The sequence below is a fragment of the Ornithorhynchus anatinus genome, chromosome 3 (assembly GCF_004115215.2).
Source record: "Ornithorhynchus anatinus isolate Pmale09 chromosome 3, mOrnAna1.pri.v4, whole genome shotgun sequence".
NCBI lineage: Eukaryota > Metazoa > Chordata > Mammalia > Monotremata > Ornithorhynchidae > Ornithorhynchus > Ornithorhynchus anatinus.
Window position 1 is genome coordinate 41,281,205 of NC_041730.1, and position 27,472 is coordinate 41,308,676.

General features: G+C 46.5%; 1 protein-coding gene across 3 annotated transcripts in view; it reads right to left on the reverse strand.

Annotated features, from left to right (window-relative positions):
- SPON1 (spondin 1) overlaps window positions 1-27,036 on the reverse strand; it is a 387,007-nt gene extending 359,971 nt beyond the window's left edge. For 2 of the 3 annotated variants that reach the window (XM_039911465.1, XM_029060288.2), the window contains exons 1-2: window positions 26,475-27,033; window positions 21,451-21,557 (exon numbers count right to left, since the gene is read on the reverse strand). In XM_039911465.1, the coding sequence (XP_039767399.1) occupies window positions 21,451-21,557; window positions 26,475-26,703 (336 nt within the window). In that variant the 5' untranslated portion in view covers window positions 26,704-27,033. Of the gene's footprint in view, window positions 1-21,450; window positions 21,558-26,474 lie in introns of all 3 variants that reach the window. The other variant, XM_039911464.1, reaches the window with a different exon arrangement.
- Window positions 27,037-27,472: the final 436 nt, after the last annotated feature.

The window sequence follows — 27,472 nt, forward strand, 5'->3', positions numbered from 1 at the left end:
CACTGTATTTTATGAATGTTTCATCCATTCATTCATTCATCCAGTCAGTCACATTTAATGAGCACCTACTGTGTGCAGAGCACTGTACTAAGTGCTTAAATAAACTGTTTATTTAACAATAAACAGACACATTCCCTGCCCGCACAGAGCTTACAGCCTAGAGGATGAGCTTATAGTCTAGGGGATGGGCTTTCAGTCTACACGCCTCTTACACACGTATATTTATCTATTTATGCCTCCCCAGCCATTGGGCATATATGTATAATCAACGGGACATTCAGGTTTATATGCTCTAATCACACAGCTTGCAAATATTTCATATTTGACTTTAGAGAATAAGATCCTTGTCCTAGTCCTCCTTGACTATAAACTCAGCGTGGGCAGGGAACAAATCTACCAACTGCTGCACAGGACATGTCTACTATGTGACCTTGGGCGAATCACTTAGCTTCTCTGTGCCTCAGTTACTCCATCTGGAAAACGGGGATTAATACTGTGAGCCCCATGTGGGACAACCCAATTGCCTTGTAGCTACCCCAGCGCTTAGAACAGTGCTTGGCACACAGTAAGAGCTTAACAAATACCATAATTATTATTATTGCTCTCCCAAGAGCTTAATAGATTGCTCTGCACATATTAAATGCTCAATAATACCATTGATTGATTGATTGACTGGGGCGGGGAGTAGGTCTTGGGTTTCCACTGTACTTCCCATGCTCTTAGTTTATGGCCTACATTATAGAAGGCACTCAATAAATTCCATTATTAATATATTACCACCACCACTGCTATTATTCATATTAAATACTTGGACAGACATCTGGGATGGAACCTGCTTTGTCACTGAAGTTTGCCAGTACTCTGGGACTTGAAGGATGGATGATTGAAAACATCGTGGAGGGGGTCTAACTTGAGTTCTTCCCTTTCTTGCTCCCCTATTTGCCTTCCATCACACATACTTAAAATACTTGCATACACACACACACACACACACACAAACACAAGCACACAGAGATACAGTTCAGGAATTCTGACAGAGAAATACAAGGGACCCAAGTGCTTAGGAGGGTGCCCTGATAGGCTGGTTATCAACAAAAATAATGCGGTCACCCTAATTACATTTCATATTGAATCCAGGATCACTAAAGCAAGTCATCAATACACAATTAATAGTTATATGTCAACAAAGTTGAGTTTCAAATGCTAAATCATTGACTCATGCAGAGTCAACCACTGAACCCCATATTTAAATCTAATCTTCAGCTCAATCTTTAACCCTTGCCCGATGTCATTTCCCTAAGGTGGTTTTTCAGAGATTGATTTTTGTCAGTGGTTAACTTTGTCAGCAATTGACTTCGATTTTTCACAATGTCAGTGAAATATAATTAATGAGGCCTGATTATCCATCATCACCAGACCATTCAACCCTATCCCCAATAAAGGAAATTTTAGATTCATCTCATACTCTGTCACAAAGATGAATTCCAACTTTTCGTTGTGTAACACTAAGCCAGGTTGTACATCATTTTTATTGATGCAGAGGATGTCATCCGTGTAGTACCTGGGGAGAATTGGCTTGGTATTAACTGGGTTTAAACTGCAATGTCACAAAGCCCCTGAAATCTTTATGGCAAATCTGGAACATAATGTTTTAAACCAACTTAATACCAGCCCAACTTTCTACAGACATAATAAAGGCCCTTCTTATCACTGGTTAAAATGATAAACTGTCACCTGAGCAGTTCATTGGAAACGATTTCCTGAAAAAGGACATGACTCCCAGACCAAAAGATTGAAGCTTTACCTTTAACCCTTTGGGCTCTCCTGTTCTCAATCTGAATCTCTACCGCATCCAATTTCTTTTGTGTAACTGGAAGGAAAAACTAGTAGTTTCCAAAGTATGGTGTAAAACGTGTATACTTTCGATCAGTTTGATTTTCAACACTTACCAACCAGCTCAGACACTCCCTCTTCGATTGCCAAACTTGACCAAAGCTGGATGGCAATCAGGCAGTGTTTAATTTTAGGTTCTACTTTCTGCCCAAACCTCACCTTTCATTTCTACGTATCATAGAGAAACAGCATGATGTAGTGGATAGAGCACGGGCCTGGGAGTCAGAAGGTCATGGGTTCTAATCCCAGCTCCAGAGCTTCTCTACTGTGTGAACTTGGGCAATTCGCTTCACTTCTCTGAGCCTCATCCGTAAAATAAATAAAAATAAAAAATGTTGGTGATTGTCAAGTGCTTACTACGTGCAGAGCACTGTTCTAAGCGCTGGGGTAGATACAGGGGAAGGAGGTTGTCCCACATGAGGCTCACAGTCTTCATCCCCATTTTACAGATGAGGGAACTGAGGCACAGAGAAGTGAAGTGACTTGCCCACAGTCACACAGCTGACAAGGGGCAGAATCGGAATTCAAACCCATGACCTCTGACTCCCAAACCCGGGCTCTTTCCACTGAGCCACGCTGCTTCTCAATGGGGATTGAGACTGTGAGCCTCACCTGGGACAGGGACTGTGTACAACTTGATTTGCTTCTCTCCTCCCCAGGGCTTAGTACAGTGCCTGGCACATAATAAGTGCTTAACAAATGCTGTCATTATTATTATTACCGTGTCTTATCTGGTTAACTTGTTTCTACCCCAGTGCTTAGGACAGTGCTTGGCAAATAGTAAAGTGTATAACAAGCATCATCATTATTATTATAATTATCATTATTATTATTGTTATTTCTACCCTGCTGAATGTACCCTTCTTGTCTAAAAGGTTTTGGGACCAGAAAGCTACCTAGCATATGGTACCTAAACTCAAGGTTCTATACTATGACTATCAGTTATTTCTGGGATGAATATCTAGTTTATGGATTTTCCAAATCTTCTGCTACTTCCATCCCTTTTCTCCAGTTTCCGGACTTTCAGCATTGTGCTCCTCATCTGCCAAGGCGAGGGCATGGAAAGGGATGAGGGATAAATCAGACTAGCCTGCTTTTTGTTTTGGCCATACAAATTTTTTTCTTGGTATTTGTTAAGCACTTACTATGTGTTTAACATAGTTCTAAACACGAGGGTTGATACAAATTAATTAGGTTAGACACAGTTCCATGCCCTGCATGGGGCTCACAGTCTAAGTAAGAGGGAGGATGGGAGAACTGAGGCATAAAGGAGATAAGCCACTTGCCCAAGGTCATACAGCTAGCAAGTGGCAGAGCGAGGATTAGAATTCAGATCCTCTAATTCCCGGACCCATGCTCTTTCCACCATTCATTCATTCAATAGTATTTATTGAATGCTTACTATGTGCAGAGCGCTAGGCCACGCTGCTACCCTGTTAAGGGTGGATCAGTGATTTGTCTAGAAGTAAAGACCCCGACAATTTGTACTGTGGCCCCAGTCAACAAGATATGGAGCGAAACAGGGCATCCTCAGAGATATCCTTTTCCAAGGTAAAAGATTTTTTTTTTTCCCCTCCTCTGGCAAGGTTCCCAGAATCGTACTTTTGGCCGCTATTGGATGAGAGAGTGTGAATGACTCAAGGGCTTTCATCCCCATTAATGGAAAACCAAATCAAATACAGCTCCCTCTGGTTGTGGATTCCTAAACGTCAGAAGGCAGGGAAGGGCAAAAGCTGGGAATCTTGGCCTTGTTCTAGGAGAAGCAGCAGCAAGGGCTGTCCTCAGTGAATTTGAGAGAAAGACTGCTCACCTTGAAAGGAGAAGAGGTTAGAAAAGATGCCCAACCATCACTCCCATCTGGAGGAGGGTTTCTCCTTGCATTACAAAAGCAGGGAAGCATTCATTCATTCATTCAATCGCATTTATTGAGCACTTACTGTGTGCAGAGCACTGTACTAAACCCTTGGGATTGCACAATATAACAATAAACTGAAACATTCCCTGTCCACAGTGATCTTACAGCAGCATGGTCTAGTAAGAAGAGCATACACCTGGGCGTCAAAAGGACACAATTTCTAATCCTGCCTCCTCCACCTGTCTGCTGCGTGACTTGGGGCAAGTCACTTTATTTCCCTGTGCCTCCATTACCTTATCTGATAATTAGGGATTCAGACTGTGAGCTGCATGTGGGACATGCACTGCATCCAAACTGATTATCTTGCACTTACCTCAGTGGTTAGTGCGGTACCTGGCACGTAACGCTTAACAAATACTATTCAAACAAATATGAAAAGGATGTGACCTAAATAGAAGAAAAATAAAGGTTGCATTAAGATCAAGGTGCTCTGTGAGTCAGTAAACAGGATTCACACAGAAATAAGGATGAGACTATGCACATTGGAATTGGTCGGGTCCATAAGACTATTACAGAGAAACCATCAACAGAAAGCGAAACCAAATTCTCTGGAAGGACAGCTCACAGATACCAATCCCACAGGCGGTATACGCTCTCCACTTTTCAGAGAGAAAACTCTTTAGCAGAGGACTGACATTCACAGCGTTCCTGTATCTCAGGGCTTCCACTGCTTTCCAGAAGCATCGCTGAACTCCTGTTGACCTTGTGATTACCTCTAAAATAGCATTGCTTTGCCACATGCATCAGAGCGTATGCCCCCACAATGATGAATATTCATGAAGAAAAAGAAGTGTTCCATAAGGATTCAAACCAAATCAACACAACAGGACCAACATCTGACAACCCCCATTAGGCAAAAAAATCCACCCCAAAATCTAAAGTAATGACGTCAGTACCACCCCAGGAGTGGAAAGCTCAAAAAAATGGACTACTCATGAGCAGAGATTTGGATTCACTACCAGAGACTGGTTTCGTGAGGACTTCCTAAAGAATATATTTTCAAATTATATATTTTAAGTTGTTAATTTATTCATATTCATGCCTGCCTCCCCCACTAAACTGTAATGTCGTTATGAGCAGGAAACATGTCTGCTGATTCTGTTGCACTGTACTCCCCCAAGGGCTTAGTACAGTGCTCTAAACCTAGTAAGCACTCAGTAAATATGAGTGATCGAAGCAGTGTGGCCTAGTCGGAAGCACGGGCCTGGAAGTCAAAAGGTTATGGGTTCTAATCCCAGCTCTGCTAATCTGCTGTGTGAGCTTGAGAAAGTCACTTCACTTTTCTGTGCTTCAGTTACCTCATCTGTCAAATGGGGTTTAAGGTTCTGAGCACCATGTGGGACATGAATTGTGTCCAACCTGATCAGCTTGTCTCTCCCCCAGTGCTTAGTACAGTGCCTGGCACATAGAGACGCAGCGTGGCTCAGAGGAAAGAGAACGGGCTTGGGAGTCAAAGGTCATGGGTTCAAATCCCGACTCTGCCACTTGGCAGCTGACTGTGGGCAAGTCACTTAACTTCTCTGTGCCTCAGTTACCTCATCTGTAAAATGGGGATTAAAACTGTGAGCCTCATGTGGGACAACCTGATTACCCTGTATCTACCCCAGTGCTTAGAACAGTGCTCTGCACATAGTAAGCCCTTAATACCAACATTATTATTATTAGTAGTAGTAGTAAGCACATAGCAAAACCATTAAAAGAAAAAAGAAACAAAAAAAGACTTTGACCCCACATATCTTTGAACAGGGCTGGCCACTGGAGTTAGCCTGCCTATTTCCTTGGAGTTGGAAAGGGTCTGGAGATAGAACCAAAATGTATATGTTCTTGTTAATGTATTCACTGTGCCTGGCATTGACCTCTTCTTCACACCCTTCCTCAGGTGTAGAGCTCCCACCCCGTCAATATCAGACAAACTACAGCTCTCCACATTTTCAAAGTCCTTCAGGAATCACACCTCCAGGAGTCCTTCCTTGGTCAAATTCTACTCTCCCCAAATGCTATCCCCCCCAAATGCCCTTTTATTACTTTTGCTGCATCTAAACACTTGTGTTTTCACAAACCTCCTCAGCACATACAAACACACGCAACACACACACATCTTACATACCCTAGTAATAATAATAATGATTGTGGAATTTGTTAAGCACTTACCATGTGCCAGGCACTGTTCTAAACACTGGGGTAGATACAAGATAATCAGGTTGGACCCAGTGCCTGTCCCACATAGAGCTCACATTCTTAATCCCCATTTTACAGATGAGGAAACTGAAGAACAGAGAAGTTAAGTGACTTGCTCAAGGTCTTAAAGAAAAGATGGCAGTCAGGATTAGAATCCAGCTCCTCCTGACACCCAGGCCCATGTACTACTTATGTTCTGTGGATAGGTTCTATCCATGTTTGTTGTATCAGGCACCAGGCCATGCTACTTCTCCCTTCTATGTGGCACTAAATATTGTACTTATCCCCTTTCTTTTCTGGCTGTAGGTACCCAGTTCCCTCATCTGTAAAATGGGGATGAAAATTGCAAGCCTCCCGTGGGACAACCTGATTACCCTCTATCTATCCCAGCGCTTAGAACAGTGCTCTGCACAAAGTAAGCGCTTAACAAATACCAACATTATTATTATAGTGTCTGCCCTTCCAATATACTGTAAATTTCTTGAGGGTGTTCATACTACTGACTGACTGAAAGAGCTGTAGAAAGATTCAAAGAAGCAGCGGGGCTTAGTGGAAAGACAATGGGTCTGGGAGTCAGAGGACTTGGTTCTAATCCCAGCTCTGCCTCGTGTCTGCTGTGTGACCTTGGGCAAGTCACTTCACTTCTCTGGGCCTCAGTTAACTCATCTGTAAAATGAGGATTAAATCCCACTCCCTCCTACCCAGACTGTTAGCCACACAAAGGGAGAGGGACTGTGTCCAAACTGATACCGTATATCTACGCAGAACAGTGCTTGGTATTTAGGAAGCACTGAAAAATATTATTATTATTATAGTTATCAGTATTACTATTGTCTCAGTATAAGGAATACTGGGGGCCTGCCATAGAATTTCCCAGATACCACTAACTTGACAAAGTTCAAGTTGAAAGTTAAGAAAGCAAAAGCTATCCTGGAATTTTACTGGCAGGAACCAAGTGTTTTCTCAGTCTCTGAATTGAGGAGGCAGAGAAGAAAACAGCCACAAACACTGTAAGTGGCTCTTGCAGCAGCAAACTGAAAGCCTAGGGTTTGGCGTCACAGCTTGAGAGAGTCTGTTAACTGTGCATTTTTCTTTTCAGCTCTACAATCATGCACACATGCAAAAAATATTTCCAGTAAACCATGAGAAGGTTGAAGATGAAGAACTACTTTGCCATGGGAAGAAGCTTGGCCTAGTGGAAAGGGCCTGTGACCAGAGGACCTGACTGCTGATCCTGTTTCCATCTCACGTCTGCTGTGGGACCTTGGGCAAGCCACTTAAATTCTCACTGCCTCAGTTTCCTCATCTGTAAAATGACTGTGAGCCTCATTGGAATAGGGTCTGTGTACAACCAGGCAACTCTGTTATACTGTACTCTCCCAAGTGCTTAGAACAGTGCTCTGCACACAGGTAAGGGCTCAAAAAATGTGATTGATTAATTATCTTGTGCCTTCTTCAATACTCCATATAGTACCTATGAGCTCACTGTGGGCAGGGAATGTCACTGTTTATTGTTGTATTGTACTTTCCCAAGTGCTTAGTACAGTGCTCTGCACACAGTAAGTGTTCAATAAATATGATTAAATGAATGCATGGCACATAGTAAGCACTTAATAAGTACCATAATTATTCATTACTGTCCCACTATTATTATTATCACCATGGGGGATGAAGTTTATTGAGAGAAAACCTGAAGCTATTGGCTAAATTAAAGATTTTGGCTTCCCTGGATTTCACTTACCCATGTTAACCATATCCTGCTTCCCATTACCACAGAGAATCAAGACTTCACTATAACAAAATAAATTAATGATCCCATAAGATAGCTGGAGATTTCCAGAGGTTCAACAAATGCTGTCACGTAGAATCAAATCAATCAATTAATCAATCAGTTGCACTTACTGAGTGCTTACTGTGTGCAGAGCGCTATACTAAGCGTTTGGGAGGATACACTGTAACAGAGTTGGTAGACAAGTTCTGTAATGAACTCCTACTACTTTGCTGTAGAATTATTGGATTAGAAATTCCGAGAGTGTGGATGTGTAGTTGTAGAGTACAATAGAACAAAATTAGCAGACGTGTTCCCTGCCCATAACGAGGGAGATTAGGATAAAGAAAGGAGAAACAGGGTCATGGACACTATAGTTAATAATGATGGTATTTGTTAATGTTGGTATTTGTTAAGCGCTTACTATGTGCAGAGCACTGTTCTAAGCACTGGGGTAGATACAGGGTCATCAGGTTGTCCCACGTGAGGCTCACAGTTAATCCCCATTTTACAGATGAGGTAACTGAGGCACAGAGAAGTGAAGTGACTTGCCCACGGTCACACAACTGACAAATGGCAGAGCCGGGAGTCGAACCCATGACCTCTGACTCCGAAGCCCGGGCTCTTTCCGCCGTTCCTCTGGGAAATCAATCAATCGGTGAATCAGTGGTATTTACTGAGCATTTACTCTGTGCAGAGCACTGTACAAAGCACTTGGGAGTGTCCAATACACAAGAGCTGGTAGACACATTCCCTGCCCACCATAAGCTTACGGTCGATCCTGTCTGCTTCCTGGCTGCTTCACTTGCCTGCTGTGCGACCTTTGGCAAGCCACTTTACTTTTCTCTACTTCAGTTTCCTCAACTGCAAAATGGGTTCAAAGCCTATTCTCCCTGCTACTTAAACTGTAAGCCCCATGTGGGAGGACTGTGGCTGGACTGTGTTTGGACTGAGTCCAACCCAGTTACCCCGGTCCTTAGAACAGTGTTTGACACATAGTAAGTGCTTAACAAATACTATTAAAAAAATGGTGATGCTGATGATAATGATGAGGCAGCTCACACCTCAACCACGTGTCTACACTCTTAGAATTTCTAATCCAATCATTCTATACCAAAATAAAAAGAATTCTTCGGGGAACGTTTCTAACAACTCTGTCAGGTTGTCCTCTCCCAAGTGCTTAGTTTAGTGTTCTGCACACAGTAAGCGCTCAATAAATATGACTGATTGATGAATTGATTGATTATGTTCTACATGATGGTATTTGTTGAATCTCTGGAAATCTCCAGCTTTCTTATGGGATCATTCATTTATTTCTTCAACAGTGAACTCTTGATTCCCTGTGGTACTGGAAAGTAGGATTTGGGGGTCAGTCAGATGAGTGACTAACCGATAATGTCTAATTATAAAGTGCTCCAGTGAAAATTGCCTTCAGATTAGCCACTTAACTTCTCTGTGACTCAGTTACCTCATCTGTAAAATGGGGATTGACTGTAAGCCCCACATGGGACAACCTGATTACCTTGTATCTACCCCAGCATTTACAGCAGTGCTTGGCATGTAGTAAGAGCTTAACAAATGCCATAATTATCATTATTATTAACTTTCTGAACAAGATCATTCCAAGGTTTTGTGTGAATGTGAAGGACGAAAAGACTACACATTGTTAGGATGAGTCCAAGGTCCATGACTGGGTGAGAGAATTTAGAAGATCTGAGAGCTACTGGTAAGTAGTTAGGTGTGTATTCTGAGCTCTTTCCCTCTAGCCTAGAGATCTTTATTCGCTTTGAAGAAGGAGGGGTGGGGAATATTTTCTGCCTGCTAACCTAACCGTAGGGAAAAGACAGAGGAAAGGGAGTCTCGAGATCACGGAGACACCCTTTCATGGCTCCCATTGGAGAGAGCAAAGAAAGAAGACGGAAAGGAGAAAAGCACTGGTCCGTGTCTCCCTCGTATGGGCAAGCGGGAGTCTGAACAGCTGGGCCATTGATGAGATCAGGACCCTTTAGATTGATGATTAATGATGGCTGACCAGATCCGCTTGAGCTGCTCAGTGTGGGGATGAGAGAGCCAGAGGTGGATGCTGTGGAACTAGAGGAGCATTCAGGGAAAGGGCTCCCAAGATCCAAAATCTCTTCTTATTGATAATAACGTTGGTATGTATTAAGCGCTTAGTATGTGCAGAGCACTGTTCTAAGCGCTGGGGTATACAGGGTAATCAGGTTGCCCCATATAAGGCTCCCAGTCTTAATCCCCATTTTACAGATGAGGTAACTGAGGCCTAGAGAAGTTAAGTGACTTGCCCACAGTCACACAGCTGACAAGTGGCAGAGCCGGGATTCGGACCCATGACCTCTGACTCCCAAGCCCAGGCTCTTTCCACTGAGCCACGCTGCTTCTCTATCAGAAACACTGATTTGAATTGATTTCAGTTGAACAGAAACACTGTTGAGGTGCTGGGACCCAGCTCCATTGCCTAGCCAGCAGCATGGCATAGTGGATAGAGCACAGGCCTGGGAGTCAGAAGGTCATAGGTTCTAATCCTGGCTCTGCCACTTGTCCGTTGTGTGACCTTTGTTTGGCAAGTCACTTCACTTCTCTGTGCCTCAGTTATCTCATTTGTAAAATGGGGGTGAAGATTGTGAAGCCCATGTGGGACAGGGACTTTGTCCAACCTGATTGTCTTGTAACTACCCCAGCACTTAAAACAGTGCTTGGCACATAGTGCATAACAAATACTGTTATTATAGCAGCAAATGTCTCAAAGGTTTCACACATATCACACCTAAAAGCATGAAAAGGAAAGCCATTTGGAGTGTGCACTGAGGCAACTTTGGGATTCAAGGGGAAGTTTACATCCTAAAATTCTCAGGAATGGCTTATGTAGCACTGGGTGTTGAGCTCCCTGCTCAGAGATCTGCTTCTCAGCACCTCTGACCATCAGAGAAAATGACCAGAATATTCTAACCACCATCCATTTCGAACAGTTCATAAAACCCAGGGAGTTGGATACCGCTTCACCTTTTGAAACTGATTTTTACTAGGCAGTTTACACAGGCAAACCAAATTTATCAACTGGAACATTGAACAAATATGCAAAATATCTGCCAAATGTGAAAACTAAGTGTTTTCTTTGAAAGACATTAGTTGTTCTTAGTTTTATAATGGCAGTGTGATATTTTATGAACAGTCGTTTGCAGGCTGCCGAGACGGACTGTGGTCAGACTCCCTACAGATGCAGCATCCCAAATCTTACTAGTTTTGTGTGCTTTATCACATCAGGATACCCATGACCCCTTTCTCGGGGTCTCTCTCTCTCTCACTGTTATCTCACCCTCCCAGGGTTCTGTGAGGAGAAAATGGGAGCATTCTTTTTGCCTTTCAAATCCCCTTCGACAAATAGCTCTTTACAGGAAATAACGGTCCTAAGTTACTGGTGACACATTTCTCATTCTGGCGGATGGTTCCCCAAAGCCGTTGAGTTGAATGTGCTGCTTTGGACTTAATGCCGTTTTCCCGGTCAAACACAACTGCATAAAATTTTCACAATGAGTAATTTTCACGATACTAATTTCACTAGGAAGTAGTTCCGATGGAAGCTTGGAAGCCGGTAACTGAATCCGTCATTAATCAAATAAAAATGGTCTGGAAAACCATCAAGATACAGCAAATACCCACGACACCTAACTTACTCCACTGAGAACACCACAGGGTTAAGGTGCTGCCTGGAGGAAGTTATGATCGGAGGGAGGGGAGATACTGAGACCTTGGAAAGATGAACCAGCATCATACATCTATTTCCATCAGCTCAGCTCTGATTTGAACTCTGCTCTCTTCTTTGCTCTTGTCAAAGGCATGGAGCAAATCAATCAGTCAGTCATATTTATTGATAACAATAATGATTGTGTTATTTGTTAACCACTTACTAAGAGCCAGGCACTGTACAAAGCACTGCAGCGGATGCAAGCAAATCAGGTTGGAGACAGTCCCTGTCCCTCATGGGACTCACAGTCTTCTGTAATTTATTTATTTATGGTAATGTCTGTCTCCCCCTCTAGACTGTAAGCTTGTTGTCGGCAGGGAATGTGTCTGTTCATTCTTGCACTGTACCATCGCAAGCACTTAGTACAGTGCTCTGCACACAGCAAGAGTTCATTAAATATGATCGAGTGAAAGAACGAATGAATTCTTCTCCACTTTACAGATGAAGTAACTGAGGCCCAGAGAAGTGAAGTGACTTACCCAAGGACACACAGCAGACAAGCGGCGGAGCCAGGATTAGAACTCAGTCCCTTCTGACTCCCAGGCTCGGCTGTAGCCACTAGGCCTTGTTGCTTCTCTATTGGGTGCTCTATTTAGTGCTTACTGTGCAGCGTATTGTACTAAGCTCTTGGGAGAGCAAATGGAACTTAATTTGGTGATCATTCTCTGAGGTGAATAGAGTTCATTCAGGAGTCAACTCAGTAAAAATGACTCTTTGCAGGTGACATTTCATCTATGTCACTCTTCCCCTGTCTTCCCGCCTTAGAGCCCTCCTCGCAGTTCCTCCGACATGTCGTGGGAAGTCTGACGGCACCTCAAGACTACTCGTCCCAGGTGTTCTCAACAAGTGTTGAGGCAGAGGAGTGTATTTGTCAAAAATGGATTTCACTCTTTGTCTTGCGTGAATGCCGGAGTCATAGCAATCATTAATACCACGCATGCAGAAAGAGAGTAAAAAAAAAACCCACTCAGAAATTGTTCTGGGGAAAAATGAATTCAGTTGTTCCAGATTTTTACAATATTCATCAGAATATTGGAATGCAGTTTCCAGCCTGCAAATAGTTTGCAAAACCTAATTAAATAATCTAATGAATTATTGTCCTTGTACCGTAGTACATTAAGTGCTTTGGGACTATTTAGAAACTGCAATTTAACACCCACTCACTAAAGCCTTTGATAGTCTTAATATTTTTGAAGCGACGCATTGGGATCAATCAATCAGTCGTACTTATTGAGTGTTTACTGTGTGCCGAGCCCTGTACTAAGAGTTTAGAAGAGTACAATACCACGGAGTCGGTAGACACATTCCCTGCCCACACCGAGCTTATGGTCTAGAGAGGGGGACAGATAGTAATATAAATGAATGAATTAGGGATATGTACATAAGTGCTCAAATTCTGGTAAGGGCTAATACTAGTCTTTCATATGAGATGTTAGAGGAAAAATACTACTCTTGTGGAAAAAGAGAGAGGGAGATTTTTTTTAATCCACTGCCTCCATAGTTGGCAAATAACATGGAATTCTGAAGAGCTTTCAGCCACATGCTTCTACCTTGGGGCTTATTTTCCTGCAAAGAGTCCTCAAAATGAAAATGGTATGCTGAAAACATACCGTTAAATAAAAATATCCCATCCATACACATTCATCTCCAATTGCAATTCTCCCCGCCACTGGACTGTAAGTTCTTTGTGGGAAGAATGCTCCACTCTGTACTGTACTTTCCCAAGAGCTAAGTACAATGCTCTGCACACAGTAAACTGTGTGACTATGGGCAAGTCACTTAACTTCTCTGTGCCTCAGTTACCTCATCTGTAAAATGGGGATTAAGACTGTGAGCCCCAAGTGGGACAACCTGATTCCCCTGTGTCTGCCCCAGTGCTTAGAACAGTGCTCTGCACATAGTAAGCGCTTAACAAATACCAACATTATTATTAAACTCTCGTTAAGCACCTTCCCCTCGTTGACTGTTGGATTGATTGAAAAGGGATGATTTCCAACGTTGTTCGTATTAGTTAACAAGTGACAAGGGAGGAAAGGGTTTCTAGTCTCCTGATCTGGGTCTGCAGCTGATTCCAGTGCTGTGGACATAGGAAGTCCCCTCTAGACGGTAAACCTGGGAGTCAGCAGGTCACGGGTTCTAATTTTGGCTTTGCCACTTGTCTCCTGGGCAAGTCACTTCACTTCTCTGTGCCTCAGTTGCCTCATCTGTAAAACGGATATTAAGACTGTGAGCCCCATGTGGGACAGGGACTGTGTCCAACTGGATATGCTTGTATTCATCACAGCACTTAGTACAGTGCTTGATACATAGTAAGTGCTTAACAAAATACCACAATTATTATAAATTATAAAAATTAGGCAGGGAATGTTTCTGGTAATTCTGTTGTATTCTTCCAAGCACTTGGTACAGAGAAGCAGTGTGCCTAGTAGAGAGAGCACAGACCTGGGAGTCAGAAGGACCTGGGTTCTAATCATAGCTCTGCCACTTGTCTGCTGTGTGATCTTGGGCACTTCTCTGTGCCTCAGTTCCCCCATGTGTAAAATGGGGACTGTGTCTGACCTAATTTGCTGTATCCACTGCAGCGCTTAGTACAGTGCCTGCCACATCGTAAGCACTTAAATTCCATTGTTATTATTATTACAGTGGTCTACACATAGTAAGCTCTCAATAAATACTATTGATTGATGGACTGATTGATAGAGGTGCCAGAATCAACACAATCACTGACCCCCTTGAGGCTGCCGTGCTTCTGTCGGCAGGTCTGGTGGCTCACTCCTACTTTGATGGAACTGGCAGTCACTGGGTAGCAAATGGGCAGGATGGGTGGGGTTGAGGTTGGGGCAACTGCTCCTTCCCTGTAAATGGGCTAGACGCCACACTAGATTGTTGTTGTACTTGATTAATTGCTCCTTGAGGGTAAGGATCATATCACCCACTCTCTTGTCCTTTCCCAACTGATGCATCATGCAATGGAGTCCCATCCTTCAGAACTGGGCCCTTCCTGCTAGACGCCCACCTGGATCAGCAGGGAGAAGAGGAAGAGAAGGAGGTTTGGCCCAGATTCATTCATTCAATCGTATTTATTGACCGCTAACTGTGTGCAGAGCACTGTACTAAGCGCTTAGGAAGTACAATTCAGCAACAAATACAGACAATCCCTGCCGACAGTGGGCTCACAGTCTAGAAGATAAACATCGTTACTGTTTGAGGATGATAGACTTGCACCAGCATCAGAGCCCCAATGTCAGTCAGTCAATCGCATTTACTGAGCACTCATTGTATGCGGAGCACTATACTAGCACTTGGGAGAGTACAATAAAACAATATAACAGACGTATTCCCTACCCACAATGAAAAATTAATAGAAATGAATAAATTACGAATATGTGCATAATGTGTTCTCACTTGCCTGGTACACTGAGGAAGTAGTTCTGCTGATTCTTCAGTATTTATTACGGGCAAAAGTTCAGTATATGATTTACCCAAGGACACGATCCTAGGCTTCTAGAGGCTTGTTGTCTGAGCCCCAGGGAGAGGCCACCAGGCACCGCTTATTTGTTTTTCCAGGATTTATATAATACTTCCACATTTGGCATGAGCTGCTTAGAGTATCTAATTCCCCTCAGGCAGGACGAGAGACCTTTCCTGCCTTTCTTAAGAGAATCCAGTACAATGGAATGCCTGCACATGCCAAGATCTCCCGAAGGTTAATTAGGCAATCTACAGCCTCAGCCCTCCCCCAAGTTCCCCAGGTTTGAGCGGGGCTGGGATCAAGTTAGCCGGGATGATGGTGCAGTGTTGCAGTGTTGTGGTGAAGTGTGGCCCAGTGGAAAGAGCTAGGCCTTGGAATCAGAGGACTTGAGTTCTAATCCAAGTTCCTCCGCTATGCCTCAGCTTCCTCGCCCATCAAATGGGGATTCAATACCTGTTCTCCCCCCCGACTTCAGACCATGAGCCCCAGGTGGGACAGGCACTGTGTCCAACCTGATTACCTTGTATCTACCTTTTCTGGTAGTATGGTATTTAAGAGCTTACTTTGTGCCAGGCGCTGTATTAAGCTCTGGGGTAGATGCAAGTTAATGAGGTTGGACACAGTCCAAGTCCCATGTGGGACTCACAGTCTTAATTCTCATTTTACAGATGAGGTAACTGAGGTGCAGAGAAGTAAAGTGACTTCTCTAGGGTCACACAGTAGATAAGTGGCAAAGCCAGGATTAGAAACTAGGTCCTTCTCTTTCCCTATTAGACCACACTTGGAGAAAGTAAAAGGAATTTGGGTTGTTGATGTGAGAGAAGAGAAAGCTGACTACTCTGCACATTCATTCATTCATTCAATCAGTTACTGTGTGTAGAGTACTGTACTAAGTGCTTGGGAGAGTACAATACAGCACTAAAGAGACACATTCCCTGCCCACAACAAGCCTACCCATAGTAAATGTTCAATAAATACCATTGATATGAAGGGCTTTTATGGGGATGATACTAATTAGCTGCTTTTCCTCTCCACTGAGAATGGAAAGGGAGGAAATGGACTGACATTAAAGCAGGAGAGATTTGCATTGGACACAAAGAAGAACTTCTTGGATTGCAGGGAGATAAAACACCAGTGCTAGCTACCAAGGGCCATTGTGGTGCCTCCAGCTCCAGAAATTGTTAAGGAAAGAGCAGAAGCAGCCTGACCTGAAGGCAGGGGATGTGACCAGATTACCTCTGAGAGGCCTGGTCACCTCCTGGGATTCTCTGATGGTCTGTTGTCCTTGTTTGCTAGTGGTTTTCTGCTCAGAAATCAATATTGTTCACTGCTATTCCATACCCCTTCCTGTCTGCCTTTTCTTTTAGCTCTTCCCCATCCCTACTTCCCTAGCATCACTGATAATAATGATAGTAATAACTGTGGCATTTATTAAGCACTTACTGTGTGCCAGGTACTGTACAGAGTACTCATCTAGGTGCAAGATACACCAAATTGGACATAGTCCCTGCTCCACACGGGGCTCACAGTCTAACTAGGAGGGTGAACAGGTATCAAGTCTTCATTTTACAGATGAGGAAACTGAGGCACAGAGAAGTTAGGTGATTTCCCCAAAGTCACACGGCAGGCAAGTAGGGAAGCCAGGATTAGATCCCAAATATTCTGACTCCCAAGCCCACGGTCAATCCACTAGGCTATACCGCTTTCCTGCTCTGCTCCAAATTTTCTTGTTTCCCTCTCCTACCTCCTCCTCTTGCCTTCCACTCTCCAGTTTTGAATCCAATCTTTTTTCTCTCACTCAGTTTCACCTCCACTTTCTCTCTTTCCGAACAAGATTACAGAAATAGAATCCAAAGGACCTTAACTGTCTTCACACGTTGGTATGTGTTCCTCTGAGTTCATGGGCTACGCTGGACTTCTTTTATGACATAAAGAATAGTCAAGCAGGGACCCCACATCTTGGTATTGACCAGACCCAGCACACTACAGAACTTTACAAAAAAAACAGTCACACATATTTTAGCACTCTCCCTGGTGATAAAGACAGGTGTGAAATTATTGCTAAGGAACTGGAGATCTTTGTATCTTTCACAAAGAAATCAATCAATCAGTTAATTGTTGAGCACTTCCTGTGTGCAGAGCACTGAAATAAGTGCTTGAGAGAGTACAATACAATATAACAGATACATTCCCTGCCCAGAACTATCTTACAGTCTACAGGAGAGTCAGGTGATCTCAGAGGATAGATGGGCATTTGCTCACTTGCTGGTGAGCAACTTAACTCTCTTCCCCTCTTCAAAACCCTGCTGAGAGCTCACCTTCTCCAGGAGGCCTTCCCAGACTGAGCCCCCCTTTCCTTCTGCTCCTCCTCCCCTCCCCATTCTCCCTTTTCCCACCCTCTGCTCTTCCCCCTTTCCCTCAGCACTGTGCTTATTTGTATATATTATTACTCTAATTTGTTAATGATGTGTATATATGTATGATTCTATTTATTTTTATGATATCTATGCCAGACTACTTGTTTTGTTCTGCTTTGCTTTGCTGCCTGTCTCCCCCGTTCAGACTTTAGACTGTGAGCCTGTTATTGGGCAGTGATTGTCTCTATCTATTGCCAAATTGTACATTCCAAGCGCTTAGTACAGTGCTCTGCACATAGGAAGTGCTCGATAAACACTAGTGAATGGTGGGTAAGCTTCCATTGACTCTTTTTCCTGAGTAATGTGGAACAGCTAGCTCTCTACCCTGCCCCTCACCCCACCTCCCAGTGAAGTCACTTAGAACAATACCCAAAACAACCCCCTGAAGGCCAACACCTAGATGTTCTGCCCTGGGACCTAGCAACTCAGGAATTTGCCCAGTCCACGGGTGGAGGGAATCCTACCTTGGGCCAAGACCGGATAATAAAGTGTTCCTCCTCAGGAGAAGTTCCGGGTATCCTCTGAGATTCTGAGAGCTGAGACTAAATCATCCAGGCAAGACCAGGACCGTAGGGGACTTACTCCCAGAATTCTCCAGTCTCCGGAATCCTGAGCCATCTCAGGCACTTGGAGATCCTCAAATCCAAGAGTTCAGATCAGTCTTCCACCCCAGCGACACCCAACACAATGTTTGTCACACATTTTCCGGGATTGGGGCATCAACATGTTTTCCCTTTATCACCTGTGACCCTAAGTTATTTCCTTAACTATCAGTCAATCAATCAACTGTATTTACTAAGTACTTACTGCGTGCAGGACACTGGGCTAAACTATCAGAAGAGTATAACAGAATTGGTAGACAAGTTCCCTGGCTTAAAATTAGAAGTGCTTTCTGCAGATGAATACTCCATCTTCTGCTGAAGCTCCAACTATTCCCAAAACTACACTTACCTCTTTCAGGGAGATTCACGTAATCTCCTTACCCCATTTCCAAAATGTAAAGTTTAATCTCACCTTCGTCTCTCGGAATCAATATACCAGTTAAGGTCACTGGACTTTGGTGCAACACTCATTATGACTTAAATTTGTATGAGAAACTAATGACTGCCATTGACATTGCACGGAAACAAGTGGAAGAAAACTAGAAGAAACTACCTTGAACGAGTGGTAATGATGAAGAGGTTAAACATTAAGTATATTTGCTTGAGGGGGGGTATTGCACAGAGAAAGAGCCAGGTGTATTTGAATCTTCCAGTAAACCTTCATGCCAGACAGACAATTGGAGAGAAATTTTACTTTCAAAGCAAGGTTCAGAACTATTCAAGTTGAGTTCATCCAACGTTGGAAGGTCTTTGCCCACGGAGAGATAGCTGGAGGTCAGGAAAATCCAGAACAGGTCCCTCTGGCAAGAGACAACCACACACACACACACAACCACCTGCTCAGCACGAGGCTGCTCCTGGATCAAACAATAATCAGTCATATTTATTGCTATTTATTGCAGCACACTGGACTAAATGCTTGGGAGAGTACAGTATAACAGAATTAGCAGACACATTTTCTGTCCACAACGAGCTTATAGTCTAGTATACAGTCTAGAGACATACATTTTTAGAAACGTGTGATTGATCATACATAATTTGAAGATCCGTACAGAAGTGCTGATAGCCAAGAAAGCCGAATGAGAACCTTAAAAGAATGGACCTGCCCTCCAGTCCACAGCCAAAGAGGAGGATAATGTGAACTGCAAGCAGAGAGACCTTTCATTTATTCATTCATTCATTCAATAATGTTTATTGAGCACTTACTATGTGAAAAGTACTATACTAAGCGCTTGGGAGAGTACAAAATAACAATAAGCAGACATGTAGTTAAGCAGCCACATACACCCTTAGCAGTCTCATTCACCATTTCATCTTTCTGGTGAATTAATTTTTATGTTCTTAGTGGGGTCATGCGTGTGTATGTGTGCATGTGTGTCTGTGTGTATATGTGTGCTTATGTCTGTGTGTATATGCATGCACATGCATGAATGGGTCCTCCATTATTCTTGAAAATACGGATGACAAGAGTGATTGTTGAAAATGAATGAAACTTAGTGGTCTTCTTCTCCCTTCCTTCGGCTCATCCACTGTCACCCCTCTGCCCCTCCCAGACGACATCAGAGCTGACGGGCACAAGAAGTCTCATAGTACATTACACCTTCACAACATCACCAAGATCCACCTTTGCTCTCCTTCCAAACTGCTTCTTTGTTGATACAATCTCTCATCATATCCCGACGTGATCACTGCATCAACCTCCTTTCTGATCTCCCACCCTCCTGTCTCTCCCCACCTCAGTCTATACTTCACTCTGCTGCCGCGATTATCTTATTACAGAAACTCTCTGGGCATGTCATTTGTATATACATTTGTATATATTTTTATTACCCTATTTATTTTGTTAATGAGGTGTACATCCCCTTGATTCTCTTTATCGTGATTATGTCATCTTGTTTTTGTCCATCTGTCTCCCCCAGTTAGACTGTGAGCCTATCATTGGGCAGGGATTGTCTCTATCTGTTGCCGAATTCTACATTCCAAGCGCTTAGTACAGTGCTCTGCACATAGTAAGTGCTCAATAAATACTATTGAATGAATGTCACTCCCCTCCCCAAAAATCTCCAGTGGTTGCCTATCACCCTTCACACGAAGCAAAAACTCCTTACTTTTGGCTTCAAAGCTCACCATCACCTTTCCCCCACACCTCACCTCCCTTATCTTCTCCTACAGCACAGCCCACACACTCCACTCCTCTGCCACTAACCTCCTCACTGCTCCACTCCTCTGCCACTAACCTCCTCACTGTGCCTCGTTCTCGCCTGTCCCGCCATCGACCCCCGGCCCACATCCTTACCTCTGGCCTGGATTGCCCTCCCTCCTCACATTGACCAAACTAACTCTCTTCCCTTCTTCAAAGCCCTACTGAGAGCTTACCTCCTCCAGGAGGCCTTCCCAGACTGAGCCCCCCTTTTTCTCTGTTCCTCCTCTCCTCCCCATCGCCCCTACTCCCTCCCTCTGCTCTACCCCCTTCCCTGCCCCACAGCACTTGTGTATATTTGTACATATTTATTACTCCATTTTATTAATGATGTGGACATATCTTTAATTCTATTGATCTATTTTGATGCTACTGATGCCTGTCTACTTGTTTTTTGTTATCTGCCTCCCCCTTCTAGACTGTGAGCCTGTTGTTGGGATTGTCTCTGTTGCTGAATTGCACTTTCCAAGCACTTAGTACAGTGCTCTGCATAAAGTAAGCGCTCAATAAATACGATTGGTTGATTGAATGAATAAAAATGTGAAATGTCGAGTCCCGATTAACTATCCAAGTCCGGCTTTTCCTATATGTGCTGTTTCCCAAGCAGAGACTCGTAATCCTAGGATCTGGTGCATCAGATCTGCCTGCTTCCTAGGGCCACATTGGTCCTTAGAGCCTGCTTTCTGAGCATTTGCCCATTCTATCTGGAAGGGGACAATTCCCCCACCTTCCTCCAAAGATCCTTCCCCAGATGAGGGAGATGATTTATGGCCCGAATCCTTCCCTTAACATTCCAGGGCTGCCCTTTTGTATGAAGCTAAATAATATCCCCTTCTCTTCTCCAACACCACTTACACCCTTCTGACATTTGAAGACAGTTATCATATCCCCTCCTCCCTCTCCCCACCCTCTCAGTCTTCCGTTAGCCAAGCTAAACATGTTTAATTCTTTTAATCTTTCCTCATAAATCAATCTCTCTGTTCTCTTAATAGTCCTTTTGGCTTTCCTTTGAACTCCCTCCAATTTGGCTGTCTCTCTCGCTTCCCATACACTTAAAGAATTACCAAGTCAATCACAAAGTTACCATTTGTAAAAGAGCAAAGCGCAACCAAGGCTCGGAAGGCTCAGACTCCATCATTCTTCTGAGCAGCCCAAAACACCTCTGGTCAGTTGGGGGAAGTGTTCTCGATTTCCTCGGCCAGGACAAATCCATGTATCCTGCAGAGTGATAGTTTCCCCTACCTGGAAGGTCCCGGCATGGTCTTCTTCCTTGTCTCCTTCTCGGTCCTCTTTAAGGGCGATCAGTGTGAAGCCTCTGAAGTAGGAAGGTGTGGCAGCAGAGAGGGTCACTGCGGGGAGAAAGGGAAGAGGGAAATTGTCATCAAAATGAATACCTCCCATCCAGAGGTTCACTCTCTCACTTGAACCCCAAACTTGTGGAATTAAAGTTCCGGAGGTGCCCAGAGTGAGGGAGAGAATGGACAACTTTACCTCTCCCACTGAGTCCTTAAAGGCAGGGATCATATAATAATAACTGGGGTACTCGTTTTGAGATTACTGTCTGCCGGGCGCTGTACTAAGCTCTGAGTTGGGTAATCCAAATGAGATTTGAGACATGGGGTTTGTTCTTAATTGCCATTTAACAGAGGATGTAACTGAGACAGAGAGAGGTAAAGTGACTTGCTCAAGGTCACACAGCAGACAAGTGGCAAAACTGGGAGTAGAGCCCAAATCCTTCTGACTCTTGGGCCCATGCTCTATCCACTAGACCATACCGCTTCTTCATATCTACCAAACTCTATCACGTGCTTATGACAGTGCTCTTCGTACAGTAAGCACTCAATAGATACCTCTGATTACTTGCTTGCTTGCTTGATCATAAACATGCAATTTCTCCACGGTCACAGGCCTGGGGTTATCTTGACCCTTGCAGTCCTCTGTGCTGATCTCATCAGTAATTTGTTTGAGCTGGAAAATGTCCATGGTGAGAGGACCAAGACCTCCAAATTTGATTTTGTTAAAGGCCTAAGGCAGGACTCTGGGACGTTTCACCACAGGGGATTTTGCCATTAATTGCCACTAATAAGTGGTCAATTAGCACCAGAGGGATTCAGTAAGGATCATGTCCAGCCATGTATCCAGACTTTTCCTATATGCCAACGTTGCACTTTAAAGAGGTCAGTCTAGAACAGGAATATATGAATGAAGTGCATTCCAACCAAATGCTGTCACAGCACCACAGGTAAGCCTTCGTCTTTTTTTCCGAGTTTTGTTGTGTGGTGTGGACACAGTAGTAGTATGGACACAATAAACAACAGCTGATGACTGAATGGTGACCAGAAACTGAGCATTTAAAAACTTTGAGCTTGTGTCTCTACGCACTAATTCAGAATGCCTACAAAATATCAGACAATATGCAGGAGGCGAGGATGAGTCAATTCCATAAATTTCCATTCCATGGGAGGAAACGAGTTTCTCTTCAACCAAGTGCCCCTCTCATGTAACTTCCAACAGTCTCTTTAATCTGGAATGGTTAACCATCACAGGAATGGATACCCTACATGCTTTGCCTGCTGGGTGTCTCCAAAGCCGTCCTGCCAGGCTCCTCTTCAAAGTCAACCCTCCTCCTCCTCCTCTTCCCCCCTTCTTCACTTCTTCCTCCTTCTTCCTCATCCTTCCCCTTCTCCTCTTCCTCTTCTTTTCCCTCCTCCTCCTTCTTCTCCCCCTTTTCTTCCTCCTTCTCTTCCTCTTCCTTCTCCTCCCTCTCCTCATCTTCCTCCTCCTCTCCTCCCCTTCTCTTCTTCCTCCTCCTCCTCCTCCCCTTCTCCTTCTGCCCTTCTTCATCCTTCTTCTCCTTCACCTTCTCCTCCCCTCCTTTTCCTCCTTCCTCTTCTACTTCTCCTCCTCTTCCTCCTAATCCTCCTCCTCCCCCAAGGCTGCTGCTGACCTGCAAATAGCCCCCCTCAGGGTTGGAAAGAAGCGCACACGACTGCCAGTAAGCCAGGGCCTTGGATGAGGGTAACATTGGCCTTGGTGAGTTGTAGGCAGGTTTGCTCTATGTCCAGGCCAGCTAAATTGGACCCTGCGGCTGGGGCTTGTGGGACTCCTGATGACTACAAGCCAGCTGGTTTTGAAGACTGGACCCAGCGGCCAGATGCCCGCAAGGTCTCACTGAATGGATTCGCCCTCTCTCTCCATCTCCCCAGTATGCCTCTGTACAGCTCCTGGCCATTCAGCTCCCTTCTAAATTGTGCCTCGAAGAAGGTGGAAGGAGGGTGCGCAATAGGTGGGACAGGAGTTCTGAACTCTAGACTTCTCCCCCGATTAGACTGTAAGCCCGTCAAAGGGCAGGGACTGTCTCTATCTGTTACCGACATGTACATTCCAAGTGCTAAGTACAGTGCTCTGCACATAGTAAGCGTTCAATAAATACTAAATACTAGACTTGCCTCACCAACCCCCGATGCAATACCATGGCAATGTTCGGTAGGATCTTTTAGCCATAAATGGATTTCTCTTCCTTTTTTGCTTCCTTGGCAGGGGACAACTCTGAGAGGGAATCAGAAGAAAATGCAGAACAAGAGTTTCTCTGTGAATTTCAAAGGGGGAAAAACCTAGTAAAAAAAAAAAATCAGTTTTTTTTAATGATATGTGCTTAGCACTTATTGTGTGCTGAGCACTGTACTAAGCGCCGGAGTAGATACAGTCCCCGTCCCGCTTGGGGCTCACAGTTCTACCCAGAGGAGCGTTTCGAGTCTGGGCACTTTGCCAGGTTCACAGGGACTAGTCAGACATGGGGCAGCATCTCCAGGGGATTCCCCCAGTGGAAGCATGGAGGAGTTGGGACAAGCTTTTCAGACCTGTTCTGATGGGGGATGACATCCTTCAAAGCCCTCCTCGAGGCATTTAAAATTCAGCTTTCCTATTCCAAACCTATTCGCCACTGGGCATTCAAGCACTGGGTTTTGGGGTAAAGTCTGGAGAGACCAGTGTAGGGGAGAGTGGGGGATGGGTAGGTGTCCAGGGAAGGGCAAAAAGAGGAGCTGGGCAAGAGAGCCACGGGTCAGTGGGGTGAATGGGGTTTGGAAATGGGGCTTCCTGGGGGGAATCTCGGAGGGAAGAGGAGAATTCCTGGCTGGTCCGGGCAGGCACCTCGGTTTTAAAGGGAGGAGGCTCCCAGGCTGGCCATTTCGGGAGAGTGGGTGGGAACAGGGTGAGCTGTAGGGACAGATTTGACGCTGGACCCCAGCCCCCTTTTTTCAACTAGAAACTCTGCCCCCAGGCCACCTGGGATGGAGAGCATCTATGGACCGTCCTTCCCCGGCTGTCACTGGACAGGGGGAGGGGGAGGACATGCCGGGGGCCGAGGAGGGGGAATGGATCCCGGGAAAGCAGAAAGCAATTCCCGAGAAGGGGTGGGGACGGGACTCCAGCAGCTGGAACCAGGAGGGAGGGGGTTTTTACGGGCTAGTCTGACCGGAGCTGCTTCTTCTCCCCAAACTTTCTGTGGGTGAGCTTCCCTCCCCTCCAGGAGCTCCTCCCGGAGTGACCGGTCCTCACCCCCGCGACCCTCCCCCGGACATCAGAGCTGGATGGCCAGGTGGGAGGAGAGGCAGGGTCAGCGGGGATGGGGCCTGGTGTCACCCCACCATCCCACCCAGCCTGACCCAGTCTGCCCAGAATCTTTCCGCTAGTCCCAGCCTGCCAGCCCCTCGGTCGTGGCCAGAGATCAGGATTCCCTCCATCCCCTCAAATCCCCCAAACTCCCGTCCGCCCCCGGATGACCCCCGGTTTCTGTCCTTCGACCCGGGGGTGTGGGGACGACGGATGAGTGGGGGGCTGGGCCGTTCCATCCGGTCCCAAACTCCAGGAGGTGGGAAATGCCAGCCCACACTCGGTTTGCAAGGAAAATCAAACGCCTCGGTTGACTCCCGGGAAGAGCGCGGATACAGGGAGATGGGCGAGGAGCAGTGTTTCAAGATAGGAGCCCGGGGGTCGTAGCCCCCTCATGCAGGGGTCAAGGGAGGGGTTCAAACCCTCTTCCCCACCGGGAGCTGACACAGACCCGACCCCCCCTGCCCCTTCAAGGCCCCAGACCCTCCCAAGTCTTTTAGGGGAGACATCCCAACCCCGGGGGAGAAGCAGCCTGTCTTAGTGGCAGGAGCGCGGGCTTGGGAGTCAGAGGACGTGGGTTCTAATCCCACTCCGCCATTCGGCTGCTGTGTGACCTTGGGCAAGCCGATTCACTTCTCTGTGCCTTAGTGTAAAATGGGGATTAAGACCGTGAGCCCCACGTGGGACAACCTGATTACCTTGTATCTACCCCTAAGTAGTAAGCGCTGACTAAATACCCTAATCAGCCCTCCCCGGAGGCTTCTTCTGGAAAGGAGCCTCGGGGGTGGAATGGCCAGGACGCCGGCGGGGGTCTTGGCGGGGGAGGGAGGAGGGGATGGACTGGGGTGATGATGATGATGGTATTTGTTAAGCGCTTACTATGTGCCAGGCAATGTGCTAAACGATGGGACGTGGGAACGGACAAGCAGATCGGGTTGGACACAGTCCCTGTCCCACATGGGGCTCACAGTCTTAATCCCCGTAGTACAGTTGAGGAAACTGAGGCCCAGAGAAGCGAAGCGCCTCGCCCAAGGTCCCCCAGCAGACAAGTGGCAGAGCCGGGATAACCCGGGATAACCGGGGAAAGGGGAAGAGAAATCCGGGACGCCAGGACCGCCAGGATGCCTCTGTGAGATCGTCGTGGCCAGAGATTACCCCCCTTTACTGCTACACTGTACTTTCCCAAGCGCTTAGTACAGCGCTCCGCACACGGAAAGCGCTTAAGGAAGAGGATGGGAGCAGCGCGGCGTAGCGGAAAGAGCCGGGCTTGGGAGTCGGAAGACGTGGGTTCTAATCCCGGCTCTGCCGCTCGCCTGCCGTGTGACCTTGGGCAAGCCGCTTAACTTCTCTGTGCCTCCTCTGTAACACGTGGAACCCTCTGAATGCCTCGTACCTACCCCTAGTGCTTAGAACAGCGCTCGGCACATAGTGAGCGCTTAGCAAATACCAGCATTATCATCATTACTATGAATGGATGAACGAGGGGAGAGGGAGCGTTTCCCGGGGGCCCCCCTTAGCACATCCCTTAGGGTGGGATGGAGGGTGGGTGGGGGTGTCCTGACCATCCCCCCCCAGCCAGGTTGATCGCCCCCTCCTCTCTGCCCCCCCCCCCCGCACCACCCCCATGCCCCACCCGAGAGTCCCGCCCCTACCTCGGTAGCTGTGTCCCGGCTGGTACCTCTCCGGGTCGCCCTCCACCCGGAGGCTAAACTCGTTGTAGCCCTCTCGGCGGGTGCCCTGGGCTCGCAGGATCCGGCTGCAGTAGCCCTCGGACTTGGCCACTTTCTCCAGCGTCTCGTCCGTGAAGCCGAGGACGGCCAGAGGCAGAAGCAGGGGCAGAGCCAGGGCGAGGAAAGGCCAGGGCGGCGGGCACAGCCCCATCCTCGGGCTCCCTACCTGGCCACCCCCTTGCCGCCCGCCCCGCAGCCGCCCGCAACTTTCCTCCTGTCGGGGGCCAGGTGGGGCGCGGGAAAGATGCGACCGTCGAGGACGAAGAGCGGGTGGAAGACGACGAGGAGGAGGAGAAAGAGGAGGAGAGATGCCCCAGCAGTGGAAACGGCCGAACGGGATAGGACGGGACAGGCCGGCCGGACAGCGGTCAGCAGCGCAGCTTTAGCCTTGGAGATTCCCGGAGGGAAAGAGGGCAGGAGGGAGAGGCCGAGCCAGCGGGGGACGGCTCTTTTGTCCCCCCCCCCCCCCAAAGGTCCGGCTCAGTTGCTCCTAGGTGGAGGAAGGAGGGGAAGATTCAGGAGGGCAAGGAGGGGATGGGAGGGGCGGAGGAGGGAAGAGAGGCGGAGGGAGAAGAGGGAGGAGGAGGGAGAGGGGGAGGAAAGAGAGGCAGAGACTGGCCCCAGGCCGATGGTTCCCAGCCCCCGCCGAAACGCCGCTGGGGATGGGGACCGGCGATGGTCAGCGAGGCGGGCAGGCACGGTTGGCTTTGCCAGGCTGGATTCTCAGCGCTCGCCGAGCGATCGGATGGCGGGGTGGCGCCTGGTGCCCGGTGCCCGCCTCCCCGGCCGGGCCCAGCCCAGCCTCAAGCTTCCCGTCCGGCCCAGCCGGGCTCCGGCCCCTGCTCCAAGACCCTCCGCCTCTCTGCCCCGCGGCGCCGGCGGGCTGGGGCACGGGGAGGGACCTCGTCGCCTCCGGCCAC